General features: G+C 58.4%; 2 protein-coding genes across 6 annotated transcripts in view; one reads left to right on the top strand and one right to left on the bottom strand.

Moving 5' to 3' along the window:
* Positions 1-811: 811 nt before the first annotated feature.
* On the bottom strand, positions 812-10016 carry SYNGR4 (synaptogyrin 4). Of its 5 annotated transcripts, none has more exons than XM_054711114.1 (5): positions 9999-10016; positions 7940-8121; positions 2381-2618; positions 1415-1554; positions 812-1103 (listed from the first exon to the last, which is right to left on the bottom strand). In XM_054711114.1, exons 2-5 carry the CDS (start codon positions 8030-8032, stop codon positions 870-872), a joined length of 705 nt encoding a protein of 234 aa, XP_054567089.1. In that variant the 5' UTR covers positions 8033-8121; positions 9999-10016; the 3' UTR covers positions 812-869. The 5 variants fall into 5 exon arrangements, with proteins under 5 accessions (XP_054567089.1, XP_054567088.1, XP_008152632.2 ...); XM_054711113.1 differs by lacking the exon at positions 9999-10016 and adding an exon at positions 9843-9865; XM_008154410.3 differs by lacking the exon at positions 9999-10016 and adding an exon at positions 9027-9110.
* Positions 9285-13729, top strand: part of TMEM143 (transmembrane protein 143) — a 21824-nt gene continuing 17379 nt past the window's right edge. The window contains exons 1-3 of the mRNA XM_054711111.1: positions 9285-9504; positions 9860-10100; positions 11053-11157. Coding sequence (XP_054567086.1) covers positions 9482-9504; positions 9860-10100; positions 11053-11157 — 369 coding nt within the window. The 5' untranslated portion in view covers positions 9285-9481. The remainder of the gene's footprint in view (positions 9505-9859; positions 10101-11052; positions 11158-13729) is intronic.

Here is a 13729-nt window from a genome sequence, read left to right as displayed (position 1 = left end):
GACCTATGAACCAAGAGATCACGGTTCGATTCGTGGCTAGGGCATCTGCCTGGGGTTGTGGGCTTGATCCCCAGTGGGAGGCGTGCAGGAGGCAGCCGATCAATGATTCTCTTTCATCATTGATGTTCCTATCTCTCCTCTCCCTTCTTCTCTGAAATCAATAAAAATATATTTTTAAAAATTCCATGCCCCATATTCAATGGGACAGCGCTGCTCTAGGCCCCTGGTGGCGAGTGTGGGCACCGAGTGTGGGTGCTCCCCTCCTAGACACGGCCCCTCCCCCCACTATGCACTTAACGGCTGCTTCACCCAGGGGGTGACCTTTTTGGTCCTACAGACAGGAGCGTTTTGTGGCCTGGTGTGAGTCCTCCATAAGCTTGGGATTCTAGAATAAAACCACTTCCTCTTCCCCAGCAAGCCTCCAAATATTTGAAGGTCAGGATCTCCCCTCCTGACCCCAGCCACGAAGTTGGGTCCCTTGTCACTGGAGTGGGTGAAAGAGCTTGGGCTTTGGTGTCAGCAACAGGGCTGGTCCCAATGTTGACCCTGATGCTTAGCGCGCTCTCTGAACTTGAACTTCCTCAACTGCGCAGCGGGATACCGCGTGCCCCCCTCCACGGCTAATGGGAGGAGCTATGTCCCTGTCCTGTCCCCACTTCTAATGTGTAGCTACCACGGTGGCACCCAGATGGAGGGTCCCGGAGGTGGTAGGGACCCACGTGGTGACCCCTGAGGTGACCTTGTTGCGTTTCTCCCCGCCCCCGGCCACTCCAGGCGCTGGCGCGGCACAGACACGAGCAGGACCGAGGGCTGTTTCCAGAAACCCTTCTGCAGGGAGGGTGAGCTCTTTACTGAGGGGACGGGCGAGTCTAGTTGTCGGGCATCATAGCGAGGCGGGGGACCTTCGCGGTGGTCAGATAGGGGGACAGGGCGGAGCTGGCGTAGCTCATGCTGTTGGGGCCGGTGGCGGGCGTGTTGATAGGGCTGGCGGCAGAGGGCGGCGAGAGGGTGGTCAGCACCACGCCCCCCTCATCCAGGGAGCGCTTGTAGGGGACTGGAGCGTCATTGCGGAGGTCCTGGAAGGCCAGGTAGGCCTGGAATATCTGCGGGCGGAGAAGGGCGTGCTGGAGGCTGGCTTGGGCTGGGCGGGAGAAGGAGGGACTGGGCCCGGGGCCTGGCCTGTGGGGAGACGCAGGGCGCGGCTGTGCCCACTGCTCACTTGTCACCCGGCTCAACAGTCACCCACACAAGGCCTTGGAGGAAGGGGCGCCCTCTTTCCGATTTGCCTGGGAGCCAGGGAAAGGGTGAGCGGAGGCCCCGGGAGCTGAGTGAGCGGGAGGATGGGCTAGCCCTCCCGCCCCGCCCCGCCCTGCAGAGGGGGCCCGGGGGTGGGGGGGGGGCGGCTCATCCTCACCCAGATGGGGACGGAGAAGAAAGCGAAGGTGATGGAGGCCTTGGCGCTGCTGTTCCCCAGGAGGAACTGTTTGGGTGGCGAGTAGTGCCACTGGTTGGCCAGGAAGCAGAAACCCAGGAACCAGATGCCTGCCCAGAGGACTGGGGGCGCAGGAGAGAAGGGGGGTGGGGGGAGAGCTGTTCAGGAAGGGCTGCTGGCCTGGAAAGGGCCTCTCCCTCCAGCCTCCGTAAGGTGTGCCGCTGGAGTGGAGCTGCACTGCCCACGGCCACACGTGGCTGTTTACATTTCATTATATTAAAATAAAAGTCAAAATAATTCAGCTCCGCCCGGCCAGTGTGGCTCAGTGGTTGAGCATCGACCCACGAACCAGGAGGTCTCGGTTCGATTCCAGGTCAAGGCACATGCCCAGGGTTTGGGCTTGATCCCCAGTAGGAGGCGTGCAGGAGGCAGCCGATCAATGATTCTCATCATTGATGCTTCTCTCTCTCTCCCCTCTTCTCTGAAATCAATGAAAACATATTTTAAAAAATTCAGCCCCATGGTCCCACTTCAAGTGCTCAGGGGCCACATGTGGCCGGCGGCTCCTGTGTGGGAAGCGCAGGTACCAAACAGAAGTTCTCTCGGAGGGCATGGACCCAGTGCCCACTGAGGGCCTCCCAGCCCGGCGATGCTGGGATTGGCCCTGTGCAGAGGAGGAGGGAGGGGAGCGGGAGGAGGAGGAGGAGGAGGAAGAGTGAGCAGAGGGCGGTTTCTAGAACGGGCCCGGGGATCGGAAGAGTTGACCCTTACGCTGAGTCTAAAGGACAGAGTGATAATTCCCAGGGGAGGAAACTGCAGGTGCAGTGAGCGTGAGAAGGGCGGGACAGCGCTTTGGGTTCCACGTGGCCGGCTGGGCGGGGGAGGGCGGGGTGCTGGGGTCCCCGGGCCAGGGAGGGCTGGGGGCTGCGGGCAGTGGTCCCGGCTCACCGGCCAGGATGAAGTCCAGGAGCTGGAAAGCCGTCCTGAAGCGGGTGCAGGCGATGTGGCCCTCGTGGGCGTCCAGGGCCAGGAAGACCAGGCAGCTGAGCAGGGCCAGGAGGCCGGCCCCCACGGCGAAGCTGCAGGCCGCGTTGTTGCTGTTGAGGACACAGCGGAGCTGCGAAGAGTCCGTCTTGTTCTGGTAGCCATCGGTCAGCAGGGAGGAGAAGACGATGAGGGCGAAGATCTGCGGAGGCGGGAGCAGGTTCCAGGGCCCCGAGTGGAGCTCAGCCTCCCCCCAAACCCTTTTGTGCCCCCTGGGTCCCCCCATCTGTAGACCAGACCCTGCTATCCACCCGTGGGCAGCTCTGGCCCCTCCCTCCCATCCAGTCCTCAGAGCCTCCAAGCCCTGTTCCTGCTGTTGCCCCTCAACCACCTTCCCATCCCAGCTGGGGCCTCCTCTCCCCCGGGGCCCTCGCCACAGCCCCTGTGAGGCCCAGCCTGGTCTGTGCTCTCCCCAGTCACCTCGCCTCACCTCCTCCCCCTCTGTCAGGGACCTGCCACCAAACCCAGGTACCAACATCAAATGCTTCGCCCAGTGCCCGGGACGCAGCAGCCGCTCAGTGTTGGCAGCGTGATGATTCTCTGCCTCCAGCTCCTCCCGCTGCCTGCAACTCCCTCCTCCCGCCCAGCTTGGCTAATCCCTATTCAATTTTTAAAAATATATATTTCATTGATTTTTTACAGAGAGGAAGGGAGAGGGATAGAGAGTTAGAAAATCGATGAGAAACATCGATCAGCTGCCCCCTGCACACCTCCCACTGGGGATGTGCCCGCAACCAAGGTACATGCCCCTGACCGGAATCGAACCTGGGACCCTTCAGTCCGCGGGCCTACGCTCTATCCACTGAGCCAAACCGGTTTCGGCCCTATTCAGTTTTTAAAATAAATTTATGAGATACTCCCCAAATACAGACAAGTATGGAGAGAAATGTAACAGACCCCTAGGACCTAACAAACAGGAACATTTTCTTTTTTGTTTTCGTTCTCACGGAGCGCACTCTAGTACAATTGTCTGGGTCCACGCTTGTCTTCCGAGGTGTTTATTAAGCGCCAACCTGTGCCATCCTTGCAGCCGCCCCGGGGTGTGGGTACTTCTAGCAGCCCCGTGTTTTGGGTGATGGAACTGAGGCACAGGGAGGCGAGGAATCACCCGGAGCCACCCAGTTAGCAAGCGGCAGTGCTGGGTTGGGACCGAGCTGTCTGGCTCCTGAGTCAGAGGTTCCTCTCAATGCCACTCAATGAAAACTTTACATCCCCATTATTCGTCCCAGGCAGTCACAGTGCAGCGTGGGGAGGTCCACACCCGATATGGAAGGAACCGGTGCGCTATGGGGTGGGCGCGGGAATCGATCCAGGAAGGCATCGGGGACGGAGGAGGCGATGGCTGTGGAGTGATGCAGGTGGGAAAGGCGGGGAAATAGGGACGTTGCCAGGGGGCAATAGGGAGCCAGGAGGGGCAGGGGCAGCTCTGGGTGCCTTTGGGGCCTGTAGAGATGGACCGGAGGGGGTGAGACTGGAGATTGGAGGCTGGGAGGGGCCTGGGGCCTGGGGTCAGGGAGAGAGTCAAGGTCTGAGCCGGAACTGAAGTTGTGGGGCTGGATTGAGGAGGAAATAGAATGAGATCTGAACTGCATCTTAAAGAACGAGGCGCTTCCCAGGCAGGCAGAGGAGGAAGGGCATGCCAGGCAGGACGCACCGTGTGTGCTAAAGCCAGATGCCGCAGAGCGGGGCTCCTTCAGGGACCGGAGCGAAACTGCATAAGAAGGATGCGGTGTGAGGAGGCTGGAAAAGTGGGCGGGGGCCCAGGCTCAGAGGCTGAACACCAGACCGAGGGGTCTGGTACGGGGAGCCGGGGAAAGCGACATTTCTTACGTGGATTGAATGACAGGCATGGAGTGATTCTGAGCGGAGGATGGCCAGGGTCAGACCCGGGAGTCAGAGCGAATCTGCAGGGTCATGATGGCTCGGAGGGCGCAAGACAAGAAGCCAACAGATCAGAGAGACTGGTGGGAAGGCCCAGGCGAGGGGTGCTGAGCGCTGAGCTGAGGTTGGGGCTCTGAGGAACCCAGTGATATTTAGGACGTCAAACAGGCGTTGGGGATTGATGGACGTGGCAGTGCTGGCTGGGACCAGAGCCAGGGGAGGGTGGGGTAGGGGAGTCCATTTAAAAAAAAAAAATGTTTTCATTGATTTCAGAGAGGAAAGGAGAGGGAGAGAGAGAGAAACATCAATGATGAGAGAGAAACACTGATCGGCTGCCTCCTGCACACCCCCCTCCTGGAGATCGAGCCCACAACCCCGGCATGTGCCCTGACTGGGAATCGAACTGGTGACCTCTTGGTTCGTAGGTCGACGTTCGACCACTGAGCCACACCAGCCGGGAGGGGGAATCCATTTGGATTTGAACTCCTTCTGGACAGGTCCACGTGGGACCCTTCTACCCCGAGCACCGAGCACCAGAATGGACCTCAGCAAATGTGTGTGAAAAAGGGAATGACCTTGGGCCTTTCTTCTGTGCTCTGGCCCTGACCTTCAGAGTGGGGACTAGGGAGGCAACGGATGAACCCCTGAACTCCTCGGCCTCTGTTCCTCCTCTTCCCTTTTGTCTTGTCTTCGCTGAATAATAATAATAACAACAACAATTACGATAATGGCAGCGAGTCCCTCTTTTTGTCCAGCTCGGCGGCATTGCTAAGGGTGTTGGCCTCCATCTGTTTCAGGATGAAGAACCGAATCCATAAAGGGGGGTCGTCTTGCCTGATGGCCTGGGGCGGAGCCAGGTCAAGGACCAGCAGGCCCATAGATCGTTTCTGAGCCTGTATCCGTGTTACCTGCATCCCCTCCCCGAGACCCACACCAGCTCCGCACGCTGGCTGTTACCAATCCATCCCTGTTTCACAGGTGATAAATCGAAGCCATTATGGCGGCGTGCAAAGAGCCAGACACGGCTGCCTCTGCCAGCTGTGTGGCCTTGGGCGAACCCCTCACTTCTTGGAGCCTCAGTTTCCCGGTCTGTCTCTGTGCTGTGAGGAGGGGGTGTGCGGGGTGGGGTGGGGGGCCTGGCCCTGATGATCGTTCTTGGGACTCACCCAGGGAGGGGACCAAGTGTCCTCTCAAGGTCAGTCAGTGGGGGAGCGGGGATGGGGACCCAGCCCTCCTGACTTCTAGCTGCGGGGGGGGGGGGTTGTCTGTGCACTGACCCCCCCCCCCAAACCTTGGGCTGTGGCACTGGAGACGTGGGGAGGTGGCTCTGCCGGGCGGGAGGGACCCGAGCCCTCGGAAGCCCGAGTCCAAACCTCCTTCCGCGCCCTCTCTGGCCGGTCCCCAGGGAGGGAGCAAAGATTCATCAGTTAAGGCACCAGCTGGCAGGCGGCAGCCAAGACAAGCGCCAGCTGCCCAGAGAGTCCCTCCCGAGGAGCCAGCCAGGGGGGAAGGAGAGCTGGGAGGGAGGGAGGGTGATGCAGGCAGCGGGCAAAGTCTGTGACCGAACCTTCTGGCCGGCAGCCCTCCCCCCCCCCGCCCCCCACACCGGTCTGCACCAGCTGGGCCTCCTCCTCCCTCGCCACCGCCCTTCCTCCTGGAGTTTGAAGTGTGCGGCTCCTCTCACCAGCTGCGTGATGTCCTTGGGCAAGTCACCCAATCTCCGTGGGCCTCAGTTTCCCCTTGAGTCAGCCAGGGGTGATAATGCCCTGGAACTAGGAGGTGGGATTCGTAACTCCTCTTCCCCTGGCCAAGCGGGACAGTGGACACAAGTCCCCATCACCCTAGGGTCCCCCCTCCCCCAATCTCATCCCTCTCCTCGCTCACAAGTAATTATTTGTCCCAATAATAATCGCTATTTGACGGAAGCTGGCCACGTGCCAGGCCCATGTCTATCAGTTTAGGGACGCTAACTCGCTTCATTCTCACCGCAGTCCTTCCCGTGAGCGGGATATTAGGGCCCACGTCTTACACACGAGGGTGCAGGGGGGTCAGAGAAATGAAGCACTTGCTCAAGGTCACACAGGCAGAGGGGGACTCGGTACGTTATCAAACAAAACCGGGTGCTTTTGAGAAGAAAAGGGGGTGCTGTGGATCATGACACCAGGCAAACGGGGGCGTCCGTCACCCTCCATGGACCTGCATGAGACCCGGCCGGGACTCCAAGCCAGGCCTGCGGGCTCTGCCGACCACAGGCTCCGGAAGGGGTCGCAAGGGGAGACTCTGGATTAGGTCCCTGGGTTTGACCCAGGGCCCCTCACCTGCTCCCATGACCCCGATCGTGTCTCACCATCTCCCTGGGCCTCAGTTTCCAACTCTGTCAAAGGAGAATAACAGAGGCAGCACCGCCCAGAGCCCAGAGAGGGGCAGTGACTGGCCCCAGGTCACACAGCAGAGTTTGGGCTGAATGCGGATCTGAGCCCAGGAGTCTCGACTCTTCGGGAATGGGGTGCGGATTAAACGCAGGCCTGTAAGACCCTTGCCTGGCACCGTGCCCGGCGCAGTGCCCGCCCAGCATCTGGTGTCTCGGGTCTACGCTGCAGACTCTCATCCCGCCTCTGGGTGCCACTCCGTCCCCGAGGCCCCAGCCCCTGCCGCTCTCCTCGTCCCTCGTCTGAAAGGGGGAGAACGAACAGGCGTGGCACCTCGCAGACCCCCGTCTGAGTCCGGGCCCCGCCTCTGGGTGTGACCGTAGCCAACATGATGGAAATGTCCTCCATCTGCCCCGGACGCGAGCCACCAGCCCCTGTGGCTGTGGGGCACCTGACATGTGGCCCCGTGACTGAAAACGGGACATTTTAATTAGTTTAAGTGGAAATAGTCACATGGGCCCTAGCCGGTGTGGCTCAGTGGATAGAGCGTCGGCCTGCGGACTGAAGGGTCCCGGGTTCGATTCCTGCTAAGGGCACATGCCCGGGGTTGCGGGCTCGATCCCCAGTGGGGGGCGTGCGGGAAGCAGCCAATGGATGATTCTCTCTCATCATGGATGTTTCTCTCTCTCTCTCCCTCTCCCTTCCTCTCTGAGATCAATAAAGATATATTTTAAAAACCAAAAATGATTCAACTTCTCTGATCTCAGTTTTCTCATCTCAAAAATGGGGCTCACGCCCTGGCTGGTTTTGCTCAGTGGATAGAGCGTCGGCCTGCTGACTGAAGGGTCCCGGGTTCGATTCCGATCAAGGGCACATGCCCGGGGTTGCGGCTCCATCCCCAACAGGGGGCTCTCTCATCACTGATGTTTCTATCTCTCTCTCCCCTCTCCCTTCCTCTCTGAATTCAATAATAATAATAATAATAATAATAAAAGTATATTGAAATGGGGCTCCCAGCACCTGCTCTGCAGGGCTGTTTCTTCCGTGAGAGGAGGATGTGCTGGGGCAGCGGGCAGGGCCGGCGGGCGGGTGCTCCGTAAAGGTGACCCGCTATCAGCTGCCTCGGGCTCCTTCCCCTCTGGCCCCTCCTGCCCCGCACCCTGCGGGCTGAGCCCTGCTTCCCGCACCCACGGCCGCCGGCCCGGGCGCTCACCCCTGCGAAGATCCTCGTGACGGTCTTGGGCCGCTTCAGGAACTGCACGGCGTCGCTGTCCGCCAGGTCCTGCAGGCTCTCGGGGATGTGCATGGCGGCTGCTCTGCCCCCGGGGCCCGGGGCGGCGGGAGCGGGGCTGCTCTGCGGGCTCCCAGGGGCTCCGGGCTCACCCTGGGGCTCGGCTGCTCGACGACAAGACGGGTGGGGGGCGGTTAGGGTCAGGGGCATGGGGGGAAGGAACTTCTGGGGGGGTCCCCGGAGAAGGGGACATGAGAGGGGGGAGAGCTGGGGGTCCCCGAAATGGGGTTGCGTGGGGTGCAGGGTCTGGTAGGGTTCTTAGGAGTTGGGGCGTGGGGTGCAAGGGCTGCTGGGGGTCCCAGAGCTGGGGTGTAGGATGAGAGGTTTGCCGAGGATCCCATGAGTTGGGGTGCAGGGTAAGGGGGGTCCTGAGAATTCTAGAGGAAGGGTCACCAGGTGAGGGGGCACCTGGGGGGCCCAGGGGGAGGTGCTGGTGAGGAAATCCCAGGCAGGGAGAAGGGGTGGAGAGAGGGCTGGGACATTGGGGTCACGGCACTGACACGGGAGCACAGCGCCCCTCTGAAGGACACAGTGGCGTTTCCAGGGAGTTGAGGCACTGGGTCAGACCTGGAAGACCTGAACCAGGGGGATCCCTTTCAGGTTTGGGGTGTCAGCGCCCATAATGGAGAACCCCGGGAGAACAGGGAACATTTTAGGCTGTCCTTAGGAATCGGGGTTATTTCCTTGGCATACAGGCCTCCACCTAGAATTCAGCTCTATCTTCATAAAAGGGCGTTTTCTCAGGTTGGGGGGCCTGGATCTCAGACGTGTGGGGACCTGGGCTTAGAACTGAGCTGTCCCCGCAGAATGAGGAGGCCAAGCCCCCGGCACTCGGTTACCTTCTTAGAATCAGGGTCTTCCCTTTAAGGACGTGAAATGGGGGTGGTGGGGCTTGCGGGGGGGAACACTGCCTGACAAAGGGTCACCCCTACTCTGAGGCCCGGCCTGCGTCACCTGGGGGCCCGCTCTTCCTTTCGCCCACCCTCCCCATCCCGGTCCCCTGCGCCACCTCAGACTTCTTTTGCTTCCGCTTTTTCCCGCCTTTTTCGCTCCTCCACAGCTGATTGGCTGCGCCCAAGGCCCGCCCCCTTCCCTTGCCCTCCCACTCAGTAGCGGACACGAGCGGGGGGCGTGGCCACAGCGGACGTTGGGCGCCCGCCGTTGGCGGGCCGTGCGCGCGGGGGCCCCGCCCCGCCCCAGCGCTCCCGGGAGTCTCGCGCCCGCTGCGTCCCCTTCTCTTTGCAGCGCGGGGACAAGGAGACATTCCTGCTGCGCATGCGCGCACCCAGAACCAGGCCGGTACTGGAGCAAGGCAGGCATATTGCTCGTGCGCAGTTGAGACGGCTTTAGAGGAAAGAAATGGACAGCGCTCAGTGACCCAGGTTTTGCGCATGCGTCCTCCTGCTGGATGAAGCCGAGTCTTGGGGGACCAGAAAGCCTTCCTGCACATGCGCAGGAGGCTCAATGACAGTCGAGCGTTGGCTAAGGTGAGGGGAGGGAGGGGGATTGCATGGCCAGGGCTGGACGGCCCTGCATCCTCAGTGTAGCCTTTCCGAGCTTCTCCTAAGCTCCAGTGATCCACCTCATCGCCTAGACCCCGCAGAAACCAGTTGTACCACGACAGGGTGTCCAGGCCCTCAAAACGCCCCGGGACCTAAGACCTCTGACCCTTCCCTGGGACCCAGGTCAACTGAGCAATGTGGGAGGGGACCCGCGAGAAGCGGGGACGGGCTCTGCGCCCCGCCTGGGGTAGGGACAGCTCCCGGAGATTGAGACAGGGAGGCGGAGAGGGCGCTTTTCCATCAGATGTCCTTTGACCCCCTACCCATTTCCCTCGTTTAGGCTCCGGGCACAGGGGCTGGCCATGTTGCATGTGACCCGGGGGGTCTGGGCATCCTGGGTCCGAAGATGGCCAGTCTTGCCCGCGCTCCTGGGGCCCACCCGGGCCCTGTCCTCGCTGGCGGCCAAGATGGGGGAGTACCGCAGGATGTGGAACCCCACGGAGCCCCGCGACTGGGCGCAGCAGTATCAGGAGCGGTTCATCCCATTCTCCAAGGAGCAGCTGCTCCGCCTCCTGATTCAGGTATCGCCCGTCCGGGGTCCAAGAGCCTGGGGCCTACGACTCCCGGCAGGCCTTGCGGCGGCAGGGCCGTGCATGCTATAGAGGGCTGCCCTGGCCCCTCCTGGGAGTTGTAGTTCCTGTTCCCCTTACAGTCTCTAGTGGGCGCGAAGTGAATTGGCACGTAGGGGAGGGGGAGAAGACCTCTGAGATGCAAATGTAGCAGCGATTCCGACGCTATCGCTTGTTCTGAGGCTTGAACAAGCACTCTCTGGGGCATGGTTTTTCCCCTTTGCAAAATGTGTATAATCATCATCATCATTACTATTACTACTATCTAATGATAATTATACCTACGAAAGCATAATCATAATTATTATCACACTGTGTGAGCTCTTACTATATGGCACCGTGCTAAGCATTTTCCATGTATTGAATCATCAGAACAACCCAATAAGAGAGATACCACCATCACCCCCATTTTATAAATGAGGGCACCGCAGCAGAAGAAGGGAAGTGACGAGCATACATAATTGGTTAAATATGTGTGCTCTGGGGTCAGACAGGCCTAGAGTGGATTTTCAGTCTCTCTGTATCTAGACATTGTGGTCCTCAGAGGGTGACTCCCTGAGCCTCATTTTCTCCCTCTGAAAAATGGGGTTATAATTCCATTGGCCTCCTTGCTTCTCATGTGGGCAAGCAGTGCCTGGCGCACGGTAAGCATTGTGTGAATGTTGGTGAGTCAGCGTCAAAGTGAGAACTTGAGCTCTCAGCTCTTTCAGTCATCTGTTTTTTTTTACTATGCCAGGCTACCTCAGTTTCTTGGTCAATAAAATGGACACCCTCCCCCAAACAAAAACAACATTTTGAAAAGCCCAGAGTTCTGACTGTCGGTATGGGCTGCCAGGGAAAGAATTCCTTCCCACGAGGAAGGGGAGAGAGGCCTAATGATCAGTTTTGCTTCCCGAGGTAACAGGAATTCCACTCCAGTCCTGCAGAGAAGGCGGCCTTGGAAGAGTTCTCTGCCCACGTGGACGTCTGCACCTTGTTCCACTACCATCAAATCCTGAACCGGCTGCAGGTGAGGGCGGGGCCCCTCCTGCCCAGCCATGCTTGTTTGCTCATCCGTTCATTCAGCAAAAGTTCTCTGAGCACCTAAGTGGAATCTGGCCCTGTTTTAAGCCCTGGGGGTGCTGCGGGGAACAGTTCCAGCAAAGCCACACCCTCAGGAGCCAGCATTCCAGTTGGGGAGATAATAAGTAAATATGAAATCTGATACCTGGAGTGGTAAGTGCTGTGAAGAACCATGAAGCGGAGGTTGAAGCAGGTCAGACAGGGATGAGATGGGGGCCTGTTTTAGACAGGGTGGTCTGGGATGAGGAGGTGGCAGGCAAGCTAAGACCTGAGTGAAGAGAAAGGAGCATGCATGATGTGCGTGATGGATGTCTGGGGAGGACATTCCAGGCAGAAGGAAAAGCAAGTGCAAAGGTCCTGAGGTGAGAGTGTGGAAGAAACAGCTAAAGGACAGCTGTAGCTGGAGGGGAGGGAGAGAGGCGGAAGGTGAGAGCAGAGCGGGTGTGGGGGCAAATTGTGCCTGGCCTGGCGGGCCACGGGGAGGACATTGCTTTTACTCTAAGTGAGCCGGGAGCCACAGGAGGGCTCTGAGCAGAGGAGGAACTGATTTAGTTGTTAACAGGATCCTTCTGGCTGCCGTGTAGGGAACAGACTGTCAGAGGCAGAGAGGTCTAGTAAAGAGTCTATTATGCTTGTCCCGGAGAGAGGTAATGGCAGCTCCGACAAGAGTAATAGCAGTGGAAGTGGTGAAAAGTGGGCAGACGCTGGTAATAGCTGGGAGGCTGCAGCACTCAGCTGTGTGGGCCGGGTGGTGAGGGAAAGAGAGGAGTCCAGGGTGCCTCCAGCGGTTCTGGCCCGCTCCCCAGAAGGATGGAGCTGCCATTTTCTGAGACGCGGATGACGGGGCAGGGGCGAGAGGCAGATCTGCAGGGAAGATTGAGAGGTCAGCTTTGGACTTAGGAATTTGAGCCACCTGTCAGGCAGATAGAGAGGTGGACTTGAATGTGGGGTCTGGAGGTCAGGGGAGGGGAGTCTGGGCTGAGAAGCAACCTGGGAGGATCTAGATGGTACTAAAGGGTGCCATGAGGGGAATTAGCCGAACCCCGGGGTGTGCCAGCCCTGAGATCAGGAAGGGGAACTGGAACTGGGGAGGAGGGTGGACAAGGAGCCTCAGAGAGAGAAGTAGAACCCCAGGAGGGAGTGGTGTCCGAAGAGACATTCTTAGCCGCCTCCTCCTTCTCCTCCCTGGGCCCTGCCTGTGCTGAGGGTCCCCACGACCACCCTCAGATTCATAGATTTTTCTAGAGGGACTTCCAGAGCTCAAGAAAGCTGTGATGCTTGTAGTGGTAGTTTATTACACAGTGAAAAGATGGTGAACTCAGTTAGCAAAGGAAAAGGGCCACGGGCAGGGCCCAGAGGAGCCAGAGCTGCCACCTGACCTCTCCCAGAATTGCCTCTAGAACAGCACTGAATTCTCCCACCAACACCATGTGACAACACATATGGAGTACTGCCAACCAGGGAAGCTCACCCGGGCTCTGTCCAGGGTTTTTATTGGAGTTTGGTCATATAGGCCTGGCTGGCCACCTGTGTCACTATCCTAGTTACTCAGTCTCCAGCCCCTCCAGTGGTCAGACTACCTCATGGCCCAAGACTCCCACCATCAATCACATTGTTAGCATAGACATCCAGTGTGGCCCAAGGCCCTGGGTACACCAAGGCACTTTTTATTATTTTTTAAAATATCTTTATTTATTTCAGAGAAGAAGGGAGAGGGAGAGATTGAAACATCAATGATGAGAGATTGATCGGCTGCCTCTTGCCTGCCCCCTATTGGGGATCAAGCCCACAACCCGGCCATGTGCCCCTGACCAGAATCGAGCCTGGACCCTTCAGTCCACAGGCCGACGCTCTATCTACTGAGTCAAACTGGCTAGGGCCCAAGACACTTTTTTTTTTTTTAAACCGTCCTCAGCCATCTGCTTTCATTGAGAACTTCCCACTGGCCTCTGGATTTTATTTATTTTTTAAAATATATTTTATTGATTTTTTACAGAGAGGAAGGGAGAGGGATAGAGTGTTAGAAACATTGATGAGAGAGAAACATCAATCAGCTGCCTCCTGCACACCCCTTACTGGGGATGTGCCCACAACCAAGGTACATGCCCTTGACCGGAATCGAACCTGGGACCCTTGAGTCCGCAGGCCGATGATGCATATTCCACTGAGCCAAACCGGTCAGGGCTCAAGACACTTTTTAAAAAAATATTTTTTTATTGATTTCAGAGAGGAAGGGAGAGGGAGAGAGAGAAACATCAATGAGGAGAGAGAACCATTGCTCACACCTGCCTCCTCCATGCCTCCTATTGGGGATTAAGCCTGCAACCCGGGCATGTACACCGACTGGGAATTGAACTGTGACTTCCTGGTTCATAGGTCGATGCTCATGAGCCATCCTGGCTGGGCCCAAGACACTTTTTAAAAAATATGTATTTTTATTTATTTCAGAGCGAATCATTGATTGGCTGCCTCCTGAATGCCCCCCACTGGGGATTGAGCCAGCAACCTAGGCATATGCC

Source organism: Eptesicus fuscus, chromosome 21 (genome assembly GCF_027574615.1).
Source record: "Eptesicus fuscus isolate TK198812 chromosome 21, DD_ASM_mEF_20220401, whole genome shotgun sequence".
In the NCBI taxonomy this organism is placed as follows: Eukaryota; Metazoa; Chordata; class Mammalia; order Chiroptera; family Vespertilionidae; genus Eptesicus; species Eptesicus fuscus.
Note: the sequence above shows the minus strand (reverse complement) of the source record. Positions and strands in the feature narration are given on the sequence as shown.